This window comes from Carassius carassius, chromosome 11 (genome assembly GCF_963082965.1).
Source record: "Carassius carassius chromosome 11, fCarCar2.1, whole genome shotgun sequence".
In the NCBI taxonomy this organism is placed as follows: Eukaryota; Metazoa; Chordata; class Actinopteri; order Cypriniformes; family Cyprinidae; genus Carassius; species Carassius carassius.
This window is the reverse complement of record NC_081765.1, coordinates 6,126,820-6,150,359: the sequence shown is the minus strand read 5'-3', so window position 1 is coordinate 6,150,359 and position 23,540 is coordinate 6,126,820. Positions and strand designations below refer to the sequence as shown.

Genomic DNA, 23,540 nt, shown 5'->3' with positions numbered 1-23,540 from the left:
AATTATTGTCAGGACATTCACAAATACTGCAATCACAGCATGAAAATACAGTGTGCCCACTTTTGTGAGAAAGCTAATGTGACACTCACCTGAACATCACAGGAATCTGGGTCTGGACTGCTGAGGTTAAAGGTGATGTCATCCACAAACCTCATCACCGGAGTGGTGTGTGTAGCAGTGATGTCCTCTGCATTTACAGACACCAGCTAAAGATATGAACCGGAATACATTTTAATTATTACACTAGGCATTCAGGTATACCAACATCATGGACGAGAAAAATGGCCAGATCTTGAAATGTTATCCCAGAGCTGCATTGCTGTTCTCATCCAAAGACATACAACTGTTAATATTAGCTAACAAAATTTCCCCTTGACATCAGTGTCATTCACACTAGGTTAACACAAGGTGTAATTTTTTATTTATTTTTTTGCAACTAACTACTCAACCCTCTCTTTCCTCTTAAGCCCCATTGTTTGTGTTTGTCCATCATTTAGTGTATTTTCAACTAGCTAGCTACCAACCTCTCATGCTGTTTTTAATTATTATGTAAATATATATATATATATATATATACATTTTTATGAAATCACACGTTCGGGTGTTCAGCATGGTAATAATTCCTAACTATGGTCTCACCATCTGACCACTATACTCTTTTTGTAAGTGGTAATTTCACTGGATTCCTATTATTTTTATATATATTCATCATATGAAATAATATAAATGCCTAGTCTTTTCTTAAGTCTATTCATGTACACACTCACAGAATAAAGGCATCTTTGACTCTTCCCAGGACATGTTTCTGTTGACCACTCTTTAATCTGATTGACCAAGAGGGAGGAGACGTCAAAGCAAGGAATATCTATTTTCCTTATACACAAAAAAACAAAAAATAGGTTAAAGTCGAAAATAATATATTTAATAAGCATATTTATATAAATGCAATATAATAAAAGATACAACATTAGAATTTACATTTAACATTTAATCATTTAGCAGACGCTTTTATCCAAAGCGACTTTAAATATGTTATAGAATAAATATTTATAGAAATCAAGAATAAGCGTGACGCATGCAGACATTTATCAAATTGTGTCAAATGTGACTACTACACTGTAAATAGGCCTACCACTCAATAAAGCACTGTGCATGGAGCGGACCGGCCGCCAGCGCGCACAGTATCCCGATACCGAGAACCAGTGCTGCCAGCACGGACACACACACAGTCTTTGTACGGTTAGAGCCGCATGAAGAGTCGGCGGAGCGAGAAACCGCCTCGTCGCGTAACAAACCTGCAGTGCTCATGATCGCCGCGTCCTTATCGCGGCCGTGCAGATGTTTGCAAATGTATGATCCGGATCAGCTGAGTCCCCTGCGAGCATCTACAAAATAGAACGCTACAAAATAGAGCGCCGCACTTCAAAAGAAAGGCCCGTGGCATAGTGCAGTGCACGTCTCTTGCCGTCAAGGATTATGGAGCGCAAAGGAAGGAACGAAGGGGTCTCGAGACGTCATATCAGATTGACCACTCGGACCAATCGGCTGTTAACTTGACGCTAGAATTTAGCAACGTTCCGTTTATGATAAGGAATGTCTTTTTCTGCACGGTCTCATATCTCTATTGCACAGAGTAACAGAAGCGCCTCTGTTATCCAGTCCTGGAACAGCACAGTCCAGTCCAAGAGTCACCAGAGAAAGTGAAGTTATACGAAAGTGGTTAGTACATGATAAATCAGCATGCAGTATAATGGATTTTCTGATGTGGATTAATAATTATGTTTGAAACATATATAAAAATTGAATGTAAAAGTTGTTTTTGCAATTGCTGTTACTGAGCAGGCATAATAGAGAACGTCTGTACTCCACCCTTCAGCAGAAGCGAAACTTACAACTCATTTGAAAGGCTCAAAAGAGAAACTTTTAACAGGCCAATACAATAGCCCTAATAACTAATAAAAACTTTAACACCACCACCAGTAACAGCAGCAATAATGTCATCCAATGTTTATTTAAAAGAAGAAATCCAATATTTGTATAGGCAAATCAGCCATGTAGAATTTGTGTAATTTTGGCACATTTAAACATTAAGTAAATATTAAATAAGCATACATGATTGAGTTTAAAATTGAGAAAATAGAATGAGATTATCTATTTGTTTTCCTGTTATGCTTCCTAAAGGGGAAGTATTGTTAGTTCCTGCGTGTCAGAATTTTGTGTGATGTTAAATGATTTTGATTTGGTGTGATTTTCATGTGGTGCACAAACCACTAAACTTTTTTATTTTATTTCAAGTTATACATTTGTATTAATGAACTATTGATGTGTTAATACTATTCTTCAAAAGAATATGAATTTGTGCCTTTATTACTTTTATGGTAACGGGACAGCAGTTTATAAATACCTAACATTAACCTAATATAAATGCATATAATTTCCTAAACTCACTCTCATCTTCTCAGGTTTATTATGGTGGAAGATATGAGAACTCCTTTGCTCTCAGACTCTGAAGCCCCCGCTGATGCCCTGCCTGTACATCTAACTGGTCCTACAGTGGCCATACTCGGTTCTGGAGACTTCTCTCGGTCACTGGCTGTGCGGCTGGTAGCTTCTGGTGTGCGAGTGGTGGTTGGGAGTCGCTGTGTGAATCGCATCCCATCAGGACTGTTCCCTGACGGAGTGGAGTTGAGTAACCAGGAGGGGGCTCTATCACAAGAAGTGTGCCTGGTATTTATGGCCATGTTTCCCGAGCATTACTGCTCTTTGCTGGGGCTACAGTCTGCACTGGCAGGGAAGGTGCTTGTGGATGTGAGTAACGGCGCAAAAATGAATATCCATGGGCCGTCCAATGCGGAACGACTGGCTGAGCTGTTTCCAGACAGTCTAGTGGTCAAAGGTTTTAACACGGTTTCAACCTGGGAGTTGCAGACTGGGGCTCATGATGGAAGCAGACAGGTCAGGGCTGCTGTTGTGTTATGTGTATTTGCTGAAAACAAATACAGGGTTATTTGAATTCAGTGAGTTTTCTGCTTTTCAATACTACAGGTCATGATCTGCAGTAACAGTACAGAGGGGAAGAAGAAAGTTGTGCAGCTGGCTCGGCGGATGGGGTTCCACCCAGTGGATATGGGTGGCTTGTCTGCTGCTCGAGAGATTGAGGTAACCCCATTGCGCCTATTCCCATCTTGGAGTGGCCCGGTTGTCGTCACCTTCCTCCTTTTTCTCTTCTTCTATGGCTACGGTTTCCTGCGTGGAATTTTGCTGCCATTTCTTGCACAAGGACACAATGCTTTCTACCGTCTCGCTTTTGACCTGGTGGAAGAGAGCCTGCCAGCAGTAGCCTTGGTGACCCTGGCACTCGTATACTTACCAGGATTATTTGCTGCATGGTTGCAGCTCTGGAGGGGCACCAAGTACCGGCGTTTCCCATCCTGGTTGGACAACTGGTTGCAGCGGAGGAAACAACTGGGCCTGTTGAGCTTCCTTTGTGCAGCATTGCATGGTGTCTACAGCCTTTGCCTGCCACTGCGCAGAATAACAGTGCACAGGCTTGTCAATACTGCCTACAGACAGGTATGCCAACCTAAGAATAAAGATTTTTAAATGTTAAGTGTGTCACTTAATGTGCCTCACTAAATATAGTGTCTGCTGTGTGTTTGTCAGGTTAAAGCAGGTACAGAGGAGCCCTGGGATGAGCTGGGTGTTTGGCGATCTGACTTGTACCTTACTTGTGGAGTTTTGGGTCTTGGTGTCCTCTCTTTACTGGCCATCACTTCCCTTCCAACAGTGGGCAACACTCTCAACTGGAGAGAGTTTACGTTTGTACAGGTGAGGCCATGCACACTATAACAGTGTTTCCCAATCCTGTTCCTGGAGGCACACCAGCAGCACACATTTAGGATATATCCCTTTATCTGTCCCATATTCAGGTCACGGTGTCTCTGCTGAGTTGACTCAGGTGTGTTTGATTAGGAAGTGTTCTACGTTTTGTACTGTTGGTTAACCTCCAGGAACAGGGTTGGTAAACGCTGCTGTAACATATTAAACACATATAACTACTTTAGCTGGAGCTTTGTTGAACCGGTATTAGTGATGGTCACTTTTGAAGCACTGCTTCTTAAATCTTTGAAACCTTTGCTTTCATTTGTTTAGAAACAGTGATTCAGAGCACGTAACTGCCACATTCACATGATTTCAGTAAACGAGGCTTCGTAACGTCACAACTGTTTCGAAATTTCAACGGTTTGCTGACAAACACTGAAACAATGTCTATAGTTTTTACCTGATCTCAGATTAGTTTTATAAATTTGTAGACGTTTTTAATGAAACATTTGTGTAATTAAAAGGATGAGTAGTAGTAAATGGTCTCTTATTGCTCTGTTGAGACAAGCTCTCCATAAAACAAAAACAAGCACTGCAAATTAATAATAATTAATAAATTTAACAACCATTTAAAAAAATCAGGTTGGTGATATTAATATGGCAAAGGTGTTGAGAGATGGAAATTTGTTGACTGTTTATAGAAGCTAGGAACAGAGACAGTGGGCTGGAAGGATGAAAGAAATAGGGAGGAATAAAGTGGTGAGTACAAATTATATTTAAAGAGGAGCTTAATGGTGTAAAGGTTGGTTGATTTAGGGAGTGCCAGTAAGCGTCACTATGGACGAAATCAAGGCAAACTTAAAGGGAGGAACTGTGAAGGGTGTTCGGAGGCTGAAGGTAACTCGTGAGGGAGTAAGGCTAGACAGCGAGTCTGTCATGGTTGAATTTGAAGATGAAGAGCTTCCCAAAAAAGTAACTCTAGGCTTTATGAGTTATAAAGCCCATGAGATGTTACAACAGTCAAAGATTTGGTCATAAAGCCAACACCTGAAAAGGCATCCTTACGAAAAAGTTGTATTCTTCAAGTATATTTTTAAGTATTCTTTATGTAGCATGTAAGTGTACTGTTTCAATACTCCTTGGGACTAAATTGGCCCACTTTCTAGTATATAAAAGTATACTTTTAAGTATTCTTTAAGTATAACAGTAGCAAACTTTGAGTACACAACTAGTTTACCTCTATGTCATTAGATTGTACTGCAATTATACTAAAAGTGAAATTATAGTTATACTGATGGTTTACTAATTAAATACTTTGTACACTTTGAAGTATAGTCTCAGTAAACATCTAGTTTTATACAGCAAGTATACTCATAAGTTATCTTTAAGTGAACTTTACATCATACTTTAAGTATACTACTATGTCCCTATTTCAGTTTTAATGTGTATTTATTTTTTTACATGAATATCTGAACATACAAAACATACAAAGAAAGAACAGGGTATCTGCTCGTAAACGAAAACATTTTATTCTAGCTTTATGCATTCTTTTTTAAACACTTTAATGTGTTTCATAAAAAAATAAACAAATAACAAGCTGAAAATAGACTATGAATTGGATTCAGAATGATAATCAAAACGTAGATGGAGTCGATCAACAACCCAAAGCTTGACTGTAATTATTACCTCTTCATCGGTCGACATTTTATTCCATAACGTTAGTTTTGATGCTGTTTCATGTCAGATTATCCTGTTAGATTACATGTGTTAATATCTGGTGTTTCTTTTTTTTTTTCACTTGTGTTTTTTTGGAAATTCTGTGCAGAAGATGTGTTATAGCGCCCTCTACCCTATAATAATGAAAACATCGATACTAGGAGTATAGCTCAAATATATTTAGACTTTTTGTAAGTATAAGTCAAGTACACTTAAATGTCAGTTTAAGTATATTTATGAGGAGTACATAAAGCCCATTTCTGAGAAGAACATAAAAAGTAAACTAAAAGCATACTTTCCTATTTTTAGTTTAAAAGAAGTATACTAATAGCACACTTGAATAAACTTCTTTTTCGAAGGGCAGAAGAAGAAGTGCTAGATGGGGGGAAGATCATGAGTATGAGCAGTGTGGTCACAAGGAGCAACCCAGATGTTGTAACTGTGGTGGAAATTAAGTCTAAAAAATGAGGATTCAAATTATTGTAAAAGCAGCAGTCCAACATCTAGATATCAGAGGACTGACATGGGAGGAGGTAAGAAATGATCTCAGTATCCAAACAAGTCAAGAACAGTCAGGAGCTGGAGAGTGTTAATAATGGCGAGAAGCTTGTTGGCTAATAGACAGGAAGTTAAAAAGTGTATAGATGATTTGCCTAGTAAGCCAGATGTGATTTGTGTACAGGAAACGTAATTGAAACCAAACTTGAATTTTAGAATTGTTGGTTATTCATCTGTCAGAAGTTATAAGGAGGAGGGAAATGAAGGGGGGGATGTGCTACATTTATTCAGGAAGATATTGCTTTTAGAGAGGTGAGTATAGGAAGTGAGCAAGATTATGTTGGTGAAGAGATATGGAGAGGTGAGGGAAAGTTTGTAATTATTAATTTTTATAATCCTTGTAAGAGGCTAGATTTAGATAATACAAATTGATGGAATGGATAGTGATAGGGTTTTGGTATGGGGGGTACTTTATGGGGAGGAGCTACTACAGATACAAATGGGGAGGTCATAGAAGAGTTATTAGAGGACAAACAAATGGTTAGTTTAAATTATGGGAGAGGGACTAGAATAGATGTGTGCACTGGGAACACTTCAGTATTAGATTTAACATAGGGTCTAGAAATCTAGGTGGAAGATGTGAGTGGGATTGTGTTTGAAGACACAGTGTTTTGTCAACTACTGTTGAACAAGAATAAGAGGAAAGGTGAAATGACAGGGAGATTGATATTTAGTAGTGTAAAATGGGAATTAATTACATATATTTGTGAAAAGGAGATGTGTAAAATAGATTTAGATGAAGATATTAAGAGGGTTGATGGAAATATTAGAACAATTTTAATAGAAGCTGGAAATCAGTCAATTTCTAAAAGTAAAGGAAAGATGGAGAGGAAAGCAGTTCCTTGGTGGACAGGTGATTGTGTCATGGTGTCTGGTCTCTGTTTCCCTGGGTGTCCACTAGTGGTCTCACTTCCCCATAGGCACCTCACCGCAGGCACTACAATTCCCACAATGCCTTGTCCCTTTATCACAGTAATTGCACTCCTGTTAATTGCACTCAGGTGTCTTCACTTGATAGTCATTACCCTGCCTATATAATCCGGTCTGTTTCCAATTGTTTTCATGGAGTCCTTACTTTCCATCACCAAGTTTCCTCGCGTTCCTTGTGTTCTAGTTTCTTGTTCCCTGTTTGTTTGTTTTGGACTGATGTTTGGTTATGACCCCTGCTTGTTTTAGTTCTGATTTTGGATTACCCTATTAAAACTCACACTGCACTTGGATCTCCCGTCTCCTGTGTTCCCGAACGTGACAGAAGGACTCCAACAGATCAGATCCAGTGGTGTGGGATTTGTTTTCTCCGTTCCTCAGCCAGCATGGAAGAGCGGAGGAGAAGATTCGGTAAATTAACCATCCTCTGTCAAAGGGGGAATGAGGTGGGTGGTGTAGCACAGAAGTTCTGGGCGTTGGCGGTAGGATTGGGGTACAATGATGAGGCCCTGAAGGACCTATTTAATGGCTGCCTGGATGACCCTTTGCCGGGGTGTGAGATGAAGGGGCTGGAGATCCTGGACTTTTGGGGGTTCACCAGTTACCTACAACATCGATCTCAGTGGGAGACCTCAGCCACACCCGTCTCTCCCGGTGGGATGGCCGACTCTAGACCTGGGTCTACAGACAGTAGGACCGCCAGCCCAGCACCACTGCACAATATGGCTGCCAGCCCAGTGCCACAGCACAAGGTGGTCGCCAGCCCAGCGCCACGGCGCAAGATGACCGCCAGCCCAGCGCCACGGCGCAGGAGGGCCGCCAGCCCAGTGCCACTGCGCAAGATGGCCGCCAGCCCAGCGCCACAGCACAAGGTGGTCGCAAGTCCAGTGCCACAGCACAAGGTGGCCGCCAGCCCAGTGCCTCTGCACAAGAAGACAGCCACAGTTGACCGTCCCAAGTCGGGTCAGGTTCCCGTTGACCCTCCAGAGTCGGGTCAGGTCACCGTTGACCCTCCAGAGTCGGGTCAGGTCCCCGTTGACCCTCCAGAGTCGGGTCAGGTCACCGTTGACCCTCCAGAGTCGGGTCAGGTCCCTGTTGACACTCCAGAGTCAGGTCACCGTTGACACTCATGAGTTAAGCACTACTACAGTTAGACCTCAGGAGTCAAGTCAAGTCACCGGTGATCTTCAAGGACAAAGTCAAGTCACCGGTATTCTTCATGGGCAAAATCAAGTTACCATTGATCTTCATGTGCAAAGGCAAATCACCAGTGATCTTCATTGGCAAAGTCAAGTCACCAATGATCTTCATGGACAAAGTCAAGTCACCAGTGTTCTTCATGGGCAAGGTCAAGTCACCGACTATCTTCATGGGCAAAGGCAAGTCACCATTGATCTTCATGAGCAAATGCAAGTCACCATTGATCTTCATGAGCAGAGTCAGGTCACCAATGATCTTCATGAGCAGAGTCAAGTCACCATTGATCTTCCTGAATCCAGTCTAAACTCTGATGAACTACCAGAGCCTCTACACGTCTCTGCTGAACTACCAGAGTCTCTCCACGTCTCTGCTGAACTACCAGAGCCTCTCCACGTCTCTGCTGAACTACCAGAGCCTCTCCTGGTCTCTGTTTCCCTATATAACCTGGCCCTCCGTCCCTCCCCCTGGTCATCCGCTGGTCCACCTCCCTCCTGGTCTCTGTGTTCCTTGGTCTGTTCTTGGGTTCGGGTGGAGCATCTGGTAGCTGCTCCGTGGAGGAGGGGTTAATGTCACGGTGTCTGATCTCTGTTTCCCTGGGTGTCCACTAGTTTATTGATTATGTAAATATTGTAGATAATGACCACATCCCCAATGACAGCTGGTTTCATCCCTCATCTAATATCACACCGAGAAACAGCTATGATACTTCAGTGAACATAAGTGGAAAACAAATGTTGAAACTCTGTAAAGGTTTAGGATTATACATCATTAACGGCAGAACTCGTGGAGATACATTAGGTAGATTCACTTACTGCTCCAGATTAGGAGCCAGTGTGGTTGATTATTCAATAACAGATATTGATTAGTTTTATCAATGTTTTATCAGTGCCTTCAAAGTCAGACCTCAGCTCCCGATGTCCGATCACTGCCAAACTGTGCTTTATCTGAAAGCCCCATGTCAAATAACCAAAACTGCTCCACCTGAAGCTGAAAAACTGTTTCCTCTGAAACATAAACTCAAGTGGAATCAATCCAACTCAGAACAATTCAAAGAAAATATGAACAATCCGACTATATTAAAAATGCTAGATGACTTTAGGTCCACTGATTTCACCTTAGATATTAATGGAATAAATTTAGCAACAAAAAACTTAAATAACATATTCGTAACATTGATAACTCTATCTAATATTAAACAGCAAACCAAACATAGAACCAATGGACAGAGAAAGAGAAAGGATGTATGGTTTGATGATGAATGTGCCGGTCTCAGAAAAGAACTCAGGAGACTTTCCAACAAAAAGCACAAAGATCCGTCCAGCCAGACATTACGGCTTTCTTACTCAGACTGTCTGCAAAAGTACAAAACACTGCTGTGGAAAAAAAGAGAAAAATATTTTCAAACTAAAATTGAAGAAATTGACGATTCAATAGATCAAAACACTTTCTGGAACCTATATAAAAAACTCGACAAACCCAAATTAGAGATATCACTCCAAAATGGCACAATTTGGAAATCTTACTTTGAAAATCTGTATCAAAAAATTGAGCCGGCCGACCTCAACCAACCTCAGAGTAAAATAAAGAAAACACTAGAAGACATGGAAAAAACTATTAAGAATTATCAAAATCCATTAGATGAATCAATAACAATATCTGAAATATTAGAACATATTAAAAATCTTAAATTAAAGAAAGCATGTGGACAAGATCACATTAATAATGAAATGCTTAAACTCAGCAGTCCCAGCATGATTCAAACAATAGGTAAATTATTTAATCTGGTGTTCTGGTCCGGACACTTCCCTGAGATCTGGTCTGAGGGACTCATCACCCCCATATTTAAGAGCGGCGATCGATTCGACACCAATAACTACCGCGGGATAAGTGTGGGCAGTGTGTTGGGAAAACTGTTCTGCAGTATCATACACACACGCATCGTCTCACACATCTCAGCACACAACATCTTAAATAAAGCACAGATTGGCTTTTTACCAAAACATCGCACATCCGACCACATCTACTCTCTCCACACTCTAATCAACAAGAACATCAACCACAAACAAAGGAAAATATTTGCATGTTTTGTAGACTTTAAAAAAGCATTTGATTCAATTTGGCATGATGGTCTACTGTACAAAATCCTACAAATTGGCATTGGCGGCAAAACGTTTGACATTATTAAATCTCTGTACACCAACAGCAAAAGTGCGGTGAAGATCGGTAACCGCAGAACCGCGTTCTTCCAGCAGGGCCGTGGAGTGAGGCAGGGCTGCAGTCTGAGCCCAACTCTATTCAACATCTACATCAATGACCTGGCGTCAGCGCTGGAGAGCTCTACTGCGCCCGGCCTCACTTTACAGGGGTCAGAGGTCAGATGTCTGCTGTATGCGGATGACCTGGTCCTGCTGTCCCGCACACCTGAGGGCCTTCAGCAGAGCCTGTCCCTGCTGGAACAATACTGTCACGACTGGGCCCTGACCGTCAATCTGGACAAAACCAGAGTCATGGTGTTCCAGAAGAAAGCCAGATCTCAGGGACACAAACACCAGTTCCTGTATAAAGGCCAGGTCCTGCAGCACAGCTCTAGCTACAGCTATCTGGGCATCGACATCAGCGCTTCGGGACGCTTCGGTCTGGCTGTGAAAACACTTGGTGAAAAGGCTCGGAGGGCTTTCTATGCTATAAAGTCACGATGTTGACACTTAAAATTACCCATTAAAACCTGGATAAAATTATATAATTCAATAATAAAACCAATTCTTTTATATGGATGTGAAATTTGGGGACCAGTACTAAATTTTAAAAATTGGGAGAAAACATCAGTAGAAATATTACAATTGGAAATTGACAAAAATATTCTGGCGGTTCACAGAAACACGTCCACTGCGGCCTGCAGGGCTGAGCTGGGCCTGTACCCGCTGAACATGGATCCAGAAGAGATGTGTTCAGTTCTGGCATCACCTCCATCAGTCTGACCCAGAGTCAGTGCAATATAAAGCCCTCCTCGCCAATGAAAGCTCAGCAGAACCTCATCCTCTGAACTCACTCGCTCTTCAACTCGTCCATCAGAATATACTCCCCATCAACCCCAAACCTTTTATTAACCATATCCACAAACATCTAAAAGTCACTCATGATCAAGCACTAAAAGCACATTTTGCCCTCCAGAATAAACTGCAATGTTACTCGGCCCTCAATAGAACCACTAAATTGGCCAGTTATCTATTTATTAAACATTTTAAAGAAAGACAAATCCTCTCCAAATACAGATTAAGTGACCATGATCTAGAGATAGAGAGAGGAAGACATAGACAAACATGGACAGAGAGAGAGCAGAGGATCTGTAGACACTGTGACCTACAGCACATCGAGGATGAGGAACACTTTCTGCTCTAAATACACCAGTATAAGAGAAACCTTTCTGCCCAGATTTGAAATCTTAATTCCATCATTCTCTGAACTGAGCGACACTGAGAAAATGTTCTTCTTACGAGAAGATGATAGCACAGCTGCACTAACTGTAAAAAAGAATTTGTTGAGTCAACTAAAAATATTATGTTACCCCGCTGCCTAAATTTTTTTTGTTATCTTGATAAAAAAAATCTTGTTGAAACAACTTCAAATTAGAGTGGAATTAGTCCAGGTAACAAATTTCTTTAAGTTGACTTGACTATTATTTTCTAGTCCAGTCACCTAAATCATGTTGTGTCAACAGGGATTTTTTTTTTTTACTTCGATCAATAATCATAAACAAATGTTACCCCACTGCCTTAAATGTTTAAATAAAGATGACAAAACATTTTTTTAATGTAATTTATTTAATGATAGAGACACCACTTGCATTCACATTTAAATTGAACAAGCAATTTGCTGTCAACACATCAACTGATAATTGATTAAAAAAAATTGCAAAATACAAACACACACGTCTAAAGATCTGAAACGACACTTGAAAGTGTGATGTATAATAAATAACATTGGCATAGGATTGAGAAACAAATAGTTTCATTTAAATTCATCAGATCAAAACCAAAGGAATTTTTTTTTAATTTCATAACTCAATATGAAAATCAGTAGGTTAAACTCTGCATATTAGCCCTGCAAAAGTTCACATGCACTCCCCCCACCATAATGCAAGTCATGGTCAAAATGAGAAACCAAGATATATGTATATAATATCACAATTAGTTACAAAAAATTAGTGTACTGTACTTCTGTATAATAAGATATAAATGGAATGAATGCACATGGAAGCACAAAGATCTAAACCGTCAGATTCTAAATTTCATAGCACAACATGACCAGACAGAGGTGTTAACATCAGAAGGATCTTGAAAGTTTCCAAACTCTCCACCATCATAATGCTACATACTGAAAATGTGTACAAACTGTTTAAGAAATGAGAGGTGAAACAACATTTGTTTACATGACAACATGTATATTCCAAGTCATGACATGAAAAACTTTAATGTACATTCTAAAATGTAGTGAAAGGCACAAAAGAACCTAAAGTTCCTTAAAAAAAGAGCAGTGGGCAGCCATTTATGCTGCGGCACCCGGGGAGCAGTTGGGGGTTCGGTGGCTTGCTCAAGGACACCTCAGCCATGGGGTTGAGGGTGAAGAGAGCACTGTACATTCACTCCCCCACACCTACAGTTACTGTCGCTGTAGCGAGCACATGGTGGGAGCAGCTGATCTTCACAAGTTTTTGCAGAGCCTCGATGGTGTATTTCATGAGGTCGTGGATGTTCACTGCATACAGACCCATTAGGGGTCCAAATGCCTTGGGGACATGGGAGGTGTCAATGATGGCAGGATGTCCAAATGAGACCAATGTTGGTTATTCCTTGGGAAGCACATCACATTGCTGCTCCTCAGTTACAATCAGAATGCCCTCTTCAATTTCTTTCTCAACATCCTTACTGTCACCAGATGGCTGGGAAAACAAAAAATATTACATTACTAAATAAATTTATAACAAATTAACACACATTTGTACATACACTAATAATGTTGTGTGTTTTGTTAAAAGCACAGCTATCAATAAATGCAAATTGTAATTCACATTCAAGTGGAAGATATTTTGAAAAATGTAACCAAAAATGAAAGTCAAAAGTAAATGGTGCTCCTCAACGGTTTCGTGTAGAAACATTCAAAATAACTTCCTGTATTAAACTGTTAAAAGCCTGTACAAATTTCTTTGTTATGCTGATTGTTGCGAGTGGGGCGGGGCCGAGAGCTGTGGGAACGGAGCGAGGCCGGTGGAGTGATTGGAAATGAGCTACACCTGCTCGACCCACCGGTCTCGAGTCCCACGGAAGAGATGGAAGGATATTAATTGGAGCGAGGACAGTGAAGGACGAGAGAGGACCAGGCCTGGATTTTAGTTTGTGTTTTGGATTTGTTTGTGCGCGGCAGTCATCCGTGAGGGGCTGTCGCGCTGTTTTGTCTTTATTTTATTATTAAAGTTTCATTTGATTGTCTGCCGGTTCCTGCCTCCTTCTTCCCGATGATTATGAAGTTTTTATTGTTACACTGAACACAAAGAGTTTAAAATCCCAATGGGAAAATAGGTGGAAAATACACTTTCGGAACCAACTAGGCTAAAAATGGGGGGGGGGTTATTTTCTTCACTGGTATTCTACATGATTTCTGAATGACATAAAATGTGACAAACCAATTCAACATATTCAGGTTTTTTTTTCTTAATCCAATTTTAACTTTCTAATGTGTCACATCATTTTTACAATGATCAGAAAATATATTGGTGTAAAGAGGTATACCTTTTAAATAATAGTCTGTTGCACTGCATGTTCAGGGTAAAGCATGACTGCTAAAGGGTTTTTGCTTTACTCAACCTCGATGCCATGGTGACTTTCTTTTTTCAGACAAATCCAATCGGATTATATTAAAAACTATTCTTGCTCTTCCAAGCTTTATAATGGCAATAGGTGGGTGTTTTTTTTCAACAGTCCAAAAGTACAGTATTTTTCAGACTATAAGTCGCACCTAAGTATAAGTCGCATCCGTCCAAAAATACATCATGACAAGGAAAAAAACTTATATAAGTCGCACTGGACTATAAGTCGCATTTATTTAAAACCAAGCACCAAGAGAAAACATTACCGTCTACAGCCGCGAGAGGGCGCTCTGTACATGGTAATGTTTTCTCTTAGTTCATTTCTCTCGGTTCATGTCAAATTAATTTTGATAAGTCGCACCTGACTATAAGTCGCAGGACCAGCCAAACTATGATAAAAAGTACGGCTTATAGTCCAGAAAATACGGTAGTCAATAATGTGCATCAATTCATAATAAAAAGTACCTTACACGGCTCTAAGAGGTGAATAAGGGCCTCCTGTAGTGAATCAATGTGTTTTTGTAAGAAAAATATACATATTTATAATGTTATTTAAAACATATTTAAACACTTTTCTTTCACTTTCTTGAGAGTCATTCCGGGTGGATGAAAATAGGACATAGGGGTCATGCATGCACCGGTGATTAGTGACGAACACGGAAGAGCGGAGGAGAGACAACAATACTCCGATCACGAAGTAGATTCACAAAATTAAGCTTGCACGTATGATAGTCAGTGGAAGAGAAAAAAAAAAGAGTTTATAACGTTTTAAATATGGATAATTTTCTAACAAAAAACGCATCGATTTGCTACAGGAAGCCTTTATTCACCCCCCAGAGCCATGTGAGGCACGTTTTATTGATGGATGGGTGCATTTTATTTGACTATTTTTGGACTGCTGAGAAAAAAACATACCTGTCTACTGCCATTAAATAACTTGGAAGAGCCAGGACAATTTTTAATTCAACTCAGATCAGATTCGTCTGAAAGATGATATATACATGTGTATATGAAAGATAATCATATACACATAGGATGACTTGAGAATGAGTAAAACATGGCCTAATTTTCATTTTTTGGTGAACTAACCCTTTAAGCAAAGTTGCTAATGGCCAATATGTTAGCACTGAATATTTTTCAGGATTCAAAACAGTATTCAGCAAAATAATAAAGAATGGTGATGTCCATAAACAGGGTTTCTGTTGATTTTATGGAGATAAATTTAATGCTTTATAAAGACTTTTTAAATACCAATTATAGAAAATTCAAGGAATAAAACTGAAGGGAAAATGTCAAATTATGTTTTCCAAATTTTTAAGCTGTTTTCCAATGCAAATATCTACATTTTCGTAAAGGGTTCACCCAAAAGAGAAAAAGAAAGAAAATTGTAATTTACTAAACCTTAAGTTGTTTTAAACCTGAATTAGTTTATTTCTGTTAGTCCCAGTCCCAGATCGTCTAACACAGTACACAACCCCACAATGTGTTACAACCCCAGATCACCCAGATTTCTTCTTCTTCTATTACCTGGACCACATCACTGCAGACTGATGGTGCTCAGTTTGGTCACCACAAGCGTGATCCCAACAGTCATGTCCTTGATGAGTTCCTGCACCGAGCCTGTGTGCTTACAAAAGCAAAAGGAAGCATTAAAATGTGCCTTACAATTGTAAAGCTGATAGACTCCAATAAATGTACATTTATAAAGTAAATACATTTACTTACAACTTTGTCCAAGTTCTACAATGTGAATGTCATCTCCATTATGTCTGCAAAGCATTTTGATGGATTAAACTGCAAAAGGAATTGCTTCGTTCCATCCACAGGATTACTGAATTCTGCACTGATCTTCAGTCATTCCAAAATATCATAAACATGAAAAATAAAGAAAAACACGTTAAAACACTGAAAAATAATAAACATAAATATATAAATAAATCTTTACAGAGAAAGTCAAATGTACTGACAAGTTTGTTTTAAATACCAAAGACAAACTTTACCATCCAGACGATGCTTTTAAATGACATAACACAGAATTATAACACAATAAAAAGAAATGTAACACATTTGTGTGGATCGTTATTGTATGGCTTTTTATACAAGATATATGCTATTATTACTTTTATTCTAAAATATATAGTTTTAAACGTATGCAATTTACTTATGACCGTATATTCACCATAGACTGTATAAAAACAGATAACATTATTCATGCAGCAATACACTGAGTTCTGGTGAGGCACTTGAATGAATAACGTCACTTCAGAAAACTGAAAGAAGAGTTTGTATACCTTCAGAACTTCATCTGAACCGTAGACTGTAAAAAATCATCAGAACCAAGCTTATGTCAGCGATATCAAATGTAACATTAAGTTACGCGCTCCAGAAGAACTCTGAGGAAAGTGCTCATTCGTTTCCCTTATAACATGCAGAAAAGAGACAGTTCGAGTAGTAGTCTTCTTTCCCCCCCTAATTTTTCATCGTTGTATATTATGACAGATGTCTTTACACTGTCAGGTTTAGAGCGGGTCCTTTTTTTTAATTCCCGCTGTTCTTAATCCATACAGTGATCCGTTGTGCTCTCGCGCTCTGTTTGAACGGTCTCTAACGCAGCTCTGGGCTCAATTAATACATACAAACTGTATTTTTTATCGTTCTCCACATAAGTTCAGCTCCGCTGTCGCGCATGGGAGAATATCTGTTTTAATATTTATAAGGAAAATACTGTGGAACCGCCTGTATTCTGAGGCTTCAGAGTGCCGCGAAACGAACATTTGCATACAGTACATAAAAAAATACGACTCTTTAAACCATACTTACTCTTCTGAGACAACAAATGTAATTTTACACATTAAGCCAATGAATACGAATATTTTACTTACCTAAGTTGTATTCTGTTAAAATGTCCAAACTTTGTGGAGAAGCTTACTAGTATGGCCGACGACCGTATTCTGTCTGCATCTGCAACAGCCTTCACGAGAATGAGAGATCTCGCGATAAGTGATGTTGAGAACGTGAATTGCTATTGAATTGAGTCAACACATTTTTTTTTAATTCAGAGGACAAATAATCTAGTTGAGTCAACTTTCAAACTAGTTGAGACACTGAAAACTTAAAATTTTTAGTTGAATGAACAAATTCAGTAACTGCAAGTTGTGTCAACATAAAAAAATTCATTGAAACAACTAAACTGCTAAATAATTTTTTACAGTTATAGCGGCTAAATATGTGTTAGCTATTCACAACGCCAGAGTCAGCTAATTCTCTAGAGAGACCGACTGGATTTATTCATTTATTAGGATAAATTGTGTTTATTTATCTATTTATTTATATTTACTATGCTACATATGACATGATCTGTACATATATGTTTTGTTTTTTTATTTTTATTACTTATATATAATATGTTGATGCTTTGGCAACATTGTGTTTCACAGTCATGCTAATAAAGCTCATTTGAATTTGAATTTTAGTTGTCTCACTTCCCCATAGGCACCTCACCGCAGGCACTACAATTCCCACAATGCCTTGTCCCTTCATCACAGTAATTGCACTCCTGTTAATTGCACTCAGGTGTCTTCACTTGATAGTCATTACCCTGCCTATATAATCCGGTCTGTTTCCAATTGTTTTCATGGAGTCCTTACTTTCCGTCACCATGTTTCCTCGCGTTCCTTGTGTTCTAGATTCTTGTTCCCTGTTTGTTTGTTTGTTTGTTTTGGACTGATGTTTGGTTATGTCCCCTGCTTGTTTTAGTTCTGATTTTGGATTACCCTATTAAAACTCGCACTGCACTTGGATCTTCCGTCTCCTGTGTTCCCGAATGTGACAGATTGTGCTAGAGCAGTGAAAGAGGAATAAAGCTCTCAGAGTATTAGGAAGAACTCATAGTTTTCAGCTTATGATGAGTTATTGGGCAAATTGAAAAAGAACATACGGAGGCTGGAAACCCAAACACCAAGGTTCTTCTTCCATGTTGGGAGAGTGAGAGAGCTAAGAGTAAATGTTTTGAATGGATCTCACTGGAGGTGGGAAATGGGGTTAGATCAGGAAACATACATTCTTATAGTCCCATTAACAGTAACTACTCCATGGTTATTTCTCTCAGTATTTTGTTGATTTATGTCTACTGAAAAATAATAATATATTTAAAGACACAGGAAATCTGCCAGTGTTGGTGGAGGATAGGATTCAAACATTGTATCAGAATTATGTTGCAATATATACAGATGGATCCAAAGATCCTACAGGGAGAACAGCTTATGCATTTACAATTCCATCTTTACAAGTATTTATCAATGGGAGAACATCAGATCACCTGGCAGTTTATACAGTTGAGTTTATAGCTATTGCAACAGCTCTGCTCTGAGTAGAACAAGTCAAACTAAACAAACTTATCCTGTGCTCAGATTCAAGTTCAGTGATATTATAGTTACAGTCATTTTCATCCCGGGGTAGGCAAGACATAGTTAATGAAAATTGTGCTACTCTTTTCAGACTTCAGAATTTGAATATCGTGGTTACATTTCTGTTAGTTAAAGGCAATGAAACAGCAGATTCATTAGCAAAGGAAGCAATCAAGCAAGAAAACACAAATGGACATTTTCTTTAGCAAAGCAGAAATAAAGACAATGATTAAAAGTAAAATAATCAGTAATTGGAAAGATAAATGGAACAAGGGCAGTACAAGCAGACATCTTTGTTACATCCAGAAAGAAGTGGGAAGGATGAGGATGACAGGGTGAAGTACCAAAGTGGAAAATGCAATCTCAAGGTTAAAACTGCGTCACACAAGACTAAATAAGACATTACATCTCATTGGAAAACATCCCACAGGTCTGTGTAAGTTTTGTCAGGAGGATGAATCTGTAGAACATGTACTATGTCACTGCCAAAAATATATTAAAGAGAGAGAAATATTCTCAAGGACACCACAGGAGATACTAGATGCAAAGCAAATACTTGGTCAAGCAGGAAATTATAGTTCTTTAATTGTATTCTTGAGAGAAACTAGATTAATGAATAGAATATAAAGTATACATTTTATTTTATTATTAGGGTGGTTTTCTTTATATATATATATATATATATATATATATATATATATATATATATATATATATATATATATATAATTTATTTATTTAAATAAAGTTCTGTTAGTCACTCTGGTCAGGTGGCGGTAATGCACCTTAACATTGGATGCCATCCGCCATACAACAATAAAAAGAAGAAGAAGAAGGAACTTAAGTCTGCTTGAACCCGCTGTCCTGCACAGATTTTATTCAATCCCTCTCAAACACACTTGTCTGTAATTTTCAAGTATTTCTGAAGACCTTGAGTAGCTGGTTCAGTTGTGTTAAACTCAGCAGAAAAGTGGGGCTGATTGTAAATTCTAAGAATGCAAGGAACAGATTTGCGTTGATGTGCAGACCTATCTTGCCAGGCTACCTCACAACAAGAATCTCGGAAGAAGACTAGGACACAAAACACTTATTTGTGAGAATTGAGATGTGTTGTGATCCTGTTGCTCAACTGACAGTCCCAGTACAATAAGTAAAAGGTGCATCCTCAATATTGGTAACCAGGTAATTTCATGCATGCTTGTTACTTGCTTTCTTGAGTATTTGAATTGAACTAAATCAGCTGATTGTGAACGAGAACACAAGGATGCAAGCTCACAATGCATATTGAGAAATGGTCTGGTTCTCTAGGAGCAGGGTTGAACAAACTTGTACATGCTATTGCATACAATCTTACAGGCCTAGTTTATACCTGGTACCTAAATTTCCAATGTGCTTGGTGCACTTGATCTGTCACATTACATGTTGATGTAAGTCATGTCTAGCTAGTTTTGGTGCAACAATTAATTGATAGTTGATTTTTAGGCTAGGAGGAAACATGAAATGTTGCTCTGATACTGACCAGATAGTGTGGCATGATTTCAAATGTACAACATTTTGGCAATGTCTTTGATTAGCATGCAAATTAGCATATTCAACCCAAAAGCACAATCATAGCTTTTTGACTAAAGTTTTCTCTCTTTTCTTCCTTTAGTCTGGTTTGGGCTACATTGCCCTGGCTCTGTCCATAATGCACACACTCTTCTTTGGCTGGGATTTTGCCTTCCACATTGAAGCATATCCATTCTACATGCCACCAAGCTACTTATTGGCTGTCATTCTACCCTGCATTGTTCTGGTGTGCCGTTGCTTCCTGCTTCTGCCATGCATCTTCACCAGACTGACACGAATCCGCCGGGGATGGGAGAGTAAACGCAACTGTCCAGTGTTACAGCATCACCATGTGGTGCCTAATGGAATACCATAGAACTCTAGGAAAGAATACAAGAACACACAAGTTTAAAAACGTTTTCTAATTAAGGACTTGTATAAAATGAAGTGTTAAGCAGATATACAGTTGGTCAACACATTACAGCCAATATGCACTTTGGCCAAGTGGAAAATGTTGAAAAAGTATTAAATTAAGTTAAATTCAGCCTCATCTAAAATGGGAACAATAATGATATGAGACTGTCATACTGACAAACATGTCTCTTCTTTGTAAGACTAAAAGCAAAGACAGATAAGATAAGGCACATTTTTATATTAAAGTTGAGTATTGTTGGATGTTGGTGTTATTAGGTGCAGTGTGTATCAGCTGTGATCTCTCAGAAGCACAAAGACTAGAGCTCTCTTCACACGCACACAGTACCTCAGGACGTTCAGCTCTCTGATTCTGCTCCCTAGAAATATAAAAAGCCATCATCAGTGTTTTGTTTTAATGTTTGAGACTTAAAACTGTGTGTAAATTCAAAACTTAGGTAGATACCACACAGTTTTAGCTTCAGGAAAGAGACTGAAATACTTTGTACCGAGGTATTGTAACTCTCTCTATGCACTGAAAGGACTTAACACATGCCTAATGTTATTATATATGTCAGTACCTTAGATCATTGTCCTCAGGGCCAGTCACTGTTTAAACTCAATTTCTATAACAAACTCCATCTGTAACAGGAAGGCCAACATTAAACTGAGTATCAATAATTACAATTCCATGAACTAAACAAACTTATGTATTAATACATTTTTAGTTTCACTTCGTTTCCTTGGTTTGACTGATTGGCTGTTGTTATTGTGGACGAGGAATGGGAAGGAAGTTTTGAATTGAACTTTTAAGTGTTGCAAAAACATGATTCATATCTTCAAATTTATTTAACAAAATGGCAGTCAGCTTCCAGGGTGTCAATAAAACAAAACAAGATATGTGGCACCTGATTTTTTTGTAAATGAAATAAAAAAATAATAATTGGCATTAAAAATGCACCGATATTTACCCAAGAAAATAATTACACTTGACAACATGAAAACATCTCCCCTCAAAATTTGTCACTATGCCAAAGGTATTTGAATGGTAAGAATAAATATAAAAGAGTATTGCTAGGAATGAAATTAAAATAGATGGTTCTATCCCACTTTAAGAACTTTTCACACTTGCTTGTTTCTGGTGAATATATACGGTTGCATCCTGGTCTTCATCACCATTCTGTCTTCGGATTGGCTTTGCATTTTTCATAGTCGGCCATTCTGAAGAATGCAAGTTCTGTCTCATTGGCTGTGAGAAGAGGAAAGGTGTTGAAATAAAGAACTCAGCAGGTACAGATTCAGTTGTTTTTATTCATTTTTGTGCACATGAGGAAATATAATTGCACATGAAAATAAAAGATTTAGATTAGCATTCTATAAAAATGTGCACGGAATCATTAAGCCCTAAATATTGTTATTGCATACCAACACCACATGCTCGTAACCTGCAGCCGGCACGAAGAATCAACTTTTCATCATCCTCTAAACTCATCACAAGCTCATTCGTCTGAAATCATGAAAAACATATTATTAAGGTTAGATTTACTCATTTTGTCATGTCAACAATTTATCATAGGAATTGGGTTGTTTTTTAACCAATCAAGTATAGATTTCTAAACTTTAGTGAAATAAAAGGAGCAGAGTGATCATGAAAGGATTACGGCATGTAATTTTTAAACAAATGTAATCATGTCAATATCTACATAATTTATGCCACAAGTTGTTGATCAGTAAATAAAAAAAGACCTTTGCGCCGTGTGCCTGGTGCAGGGACGTAGATTACGCGGGGGACGTGTCCTCCCCACTTTTATCATCATGGAAATTCGCCCCCCGCACTTTTTCGGGCAGGTGTGTTCGTATAGAGGTTTTCAAGAGCTGGTGTGAAAAAATATAGATTTAAACTCAAAGAGACAGGATAGTCTGCGAATGACCTGATGTTTTTTTTCGGACCCAGAAGGGGAATGAACATCACAGAGCGCTAAACTCTTCTGCTGTGTGTGTGTGTGTGTGTGTGTGTGTGTGTGTGTTTCATTCATACTCGAAGCCGGAGGGCGCTCTCGCGCAGAAAGTCATACCAGGAAACTCCTAATATGGACAACAGCGTCCAGCTGTTGCTGTATGAAAACAGTTATTTTCGGTTTTGTTTTTTCCAAGTGCAAAAAAATCGTTCACATATATATATATATATATATATATATATATATATATATATATATATATATATACATACATACAGACTAAGCATTAGTGAGTAATCTGTTGCAAAAACTTTTTATTTCACATAAATGCTGATCTATGGATCCTTCATCAAAGAATGCTGAAAAAAATTACTCATCTGTTTTAAATATTGATAATCAGCAAATCGGCATATTAAGAATTATTTCTGATTAATGTGACACTGAAGAAGGAGGAATGATTCTGAAAATTCACCTTTGATCACAGGAATACATTACATTTAAAATATATACAAATAGAAAACCGTTATTTTAAATAGTATAAATATTTCAAAATATTACTGCTTTTGCTGTATCAAAAAAATGCAGGCTTGGTGAGCAGAAGAGACTTCTTTCAAAACATTAAAAATCTTACTGTTAAAAAACTGTTGACTAGTAAGCTATATAGATTGCAGAAATGTTATATCATAATGTTTTGTGTGTGTGTGTGTGTGTGTGTGTGTGTGTGTGTGTGTGTGTGTGTGTGTGTGTGTGATTTCTGTCCCCCTCACTTATGAAAAGATGGCTACGCCCCGGGGTGTATGATTTTCATTGTGTCTGAAACAGGGTGTTAATGCAATAAATGTTCATATTATTTTTTTTAGTTAGTAAGAGTAGACTTGCCATAATCAAACTTCTTAAAGGGCAGAGGCAATCCAGCTCATGATGCACCGTCTTAAGAGAGAGAAGTGCTGATGTTTAGCTCTCATCACTGTTTAAACACATACAGTCATACAGCTAGTTAATCTGTTTACCTTGCTTAACAAATGTAATAAACTCATCCACCGTCTGATCCAAACTAACAACCACCGGTTTAAAGTTAAGATGATCAAAAGATGGACCCAGGCGCTCTGTCAGAACCGCATTTTCACACAT

General features: G+C 38.5%; 1 protein-coding gene and 1 pseudogene across 2 annotated transcripts; one reads left to right on the top strand and one right to left on the bottom strand.

Annotated features, from left to right (window-relative positions):
* The first annotated feature begins 1,590 nt into the window (after positions 1–1,590).
* steap3 (STEAP family member 3, metalloreductase) lies at positions 1,591–21,744 on the top strand. 2 transcript variants are annotated; one of them, XM_059561488.1, is made up of 5 exons: positions 1,591–1,719; positions 2,463–2,955; positions 3,046–3,573; positions 3,664–3,828; positions 20,144–21,744. In XM_059561488.1, the coding sequence occupies exons 2-5, from the start codon at positions 2,470–2,472 to the stop codon at positions 20,414–20,416; spliced, it is 1,452 nt and encodes a 483-aa protein (XP_059417471.1). In that variant the 5' UTR covers positions 1,591–1,719; positions 2,463–2,469; the 3' UTR covers positions 20,417–21,744. The 2 variants fall into 2 exon arrangements, with proteins under 2 accessions (XP_059417471.1, XP_059417472.1); XM_059561489.1 differs by lacking the exon at positions 20,144–21,744 and adding an exon at positions 5,903–5,993.
* On the bottom strand, positions 21,624–23,540 carry LOC132152681 (UPF0538 protein C2orf76 homolog; annotated as a pseudogene).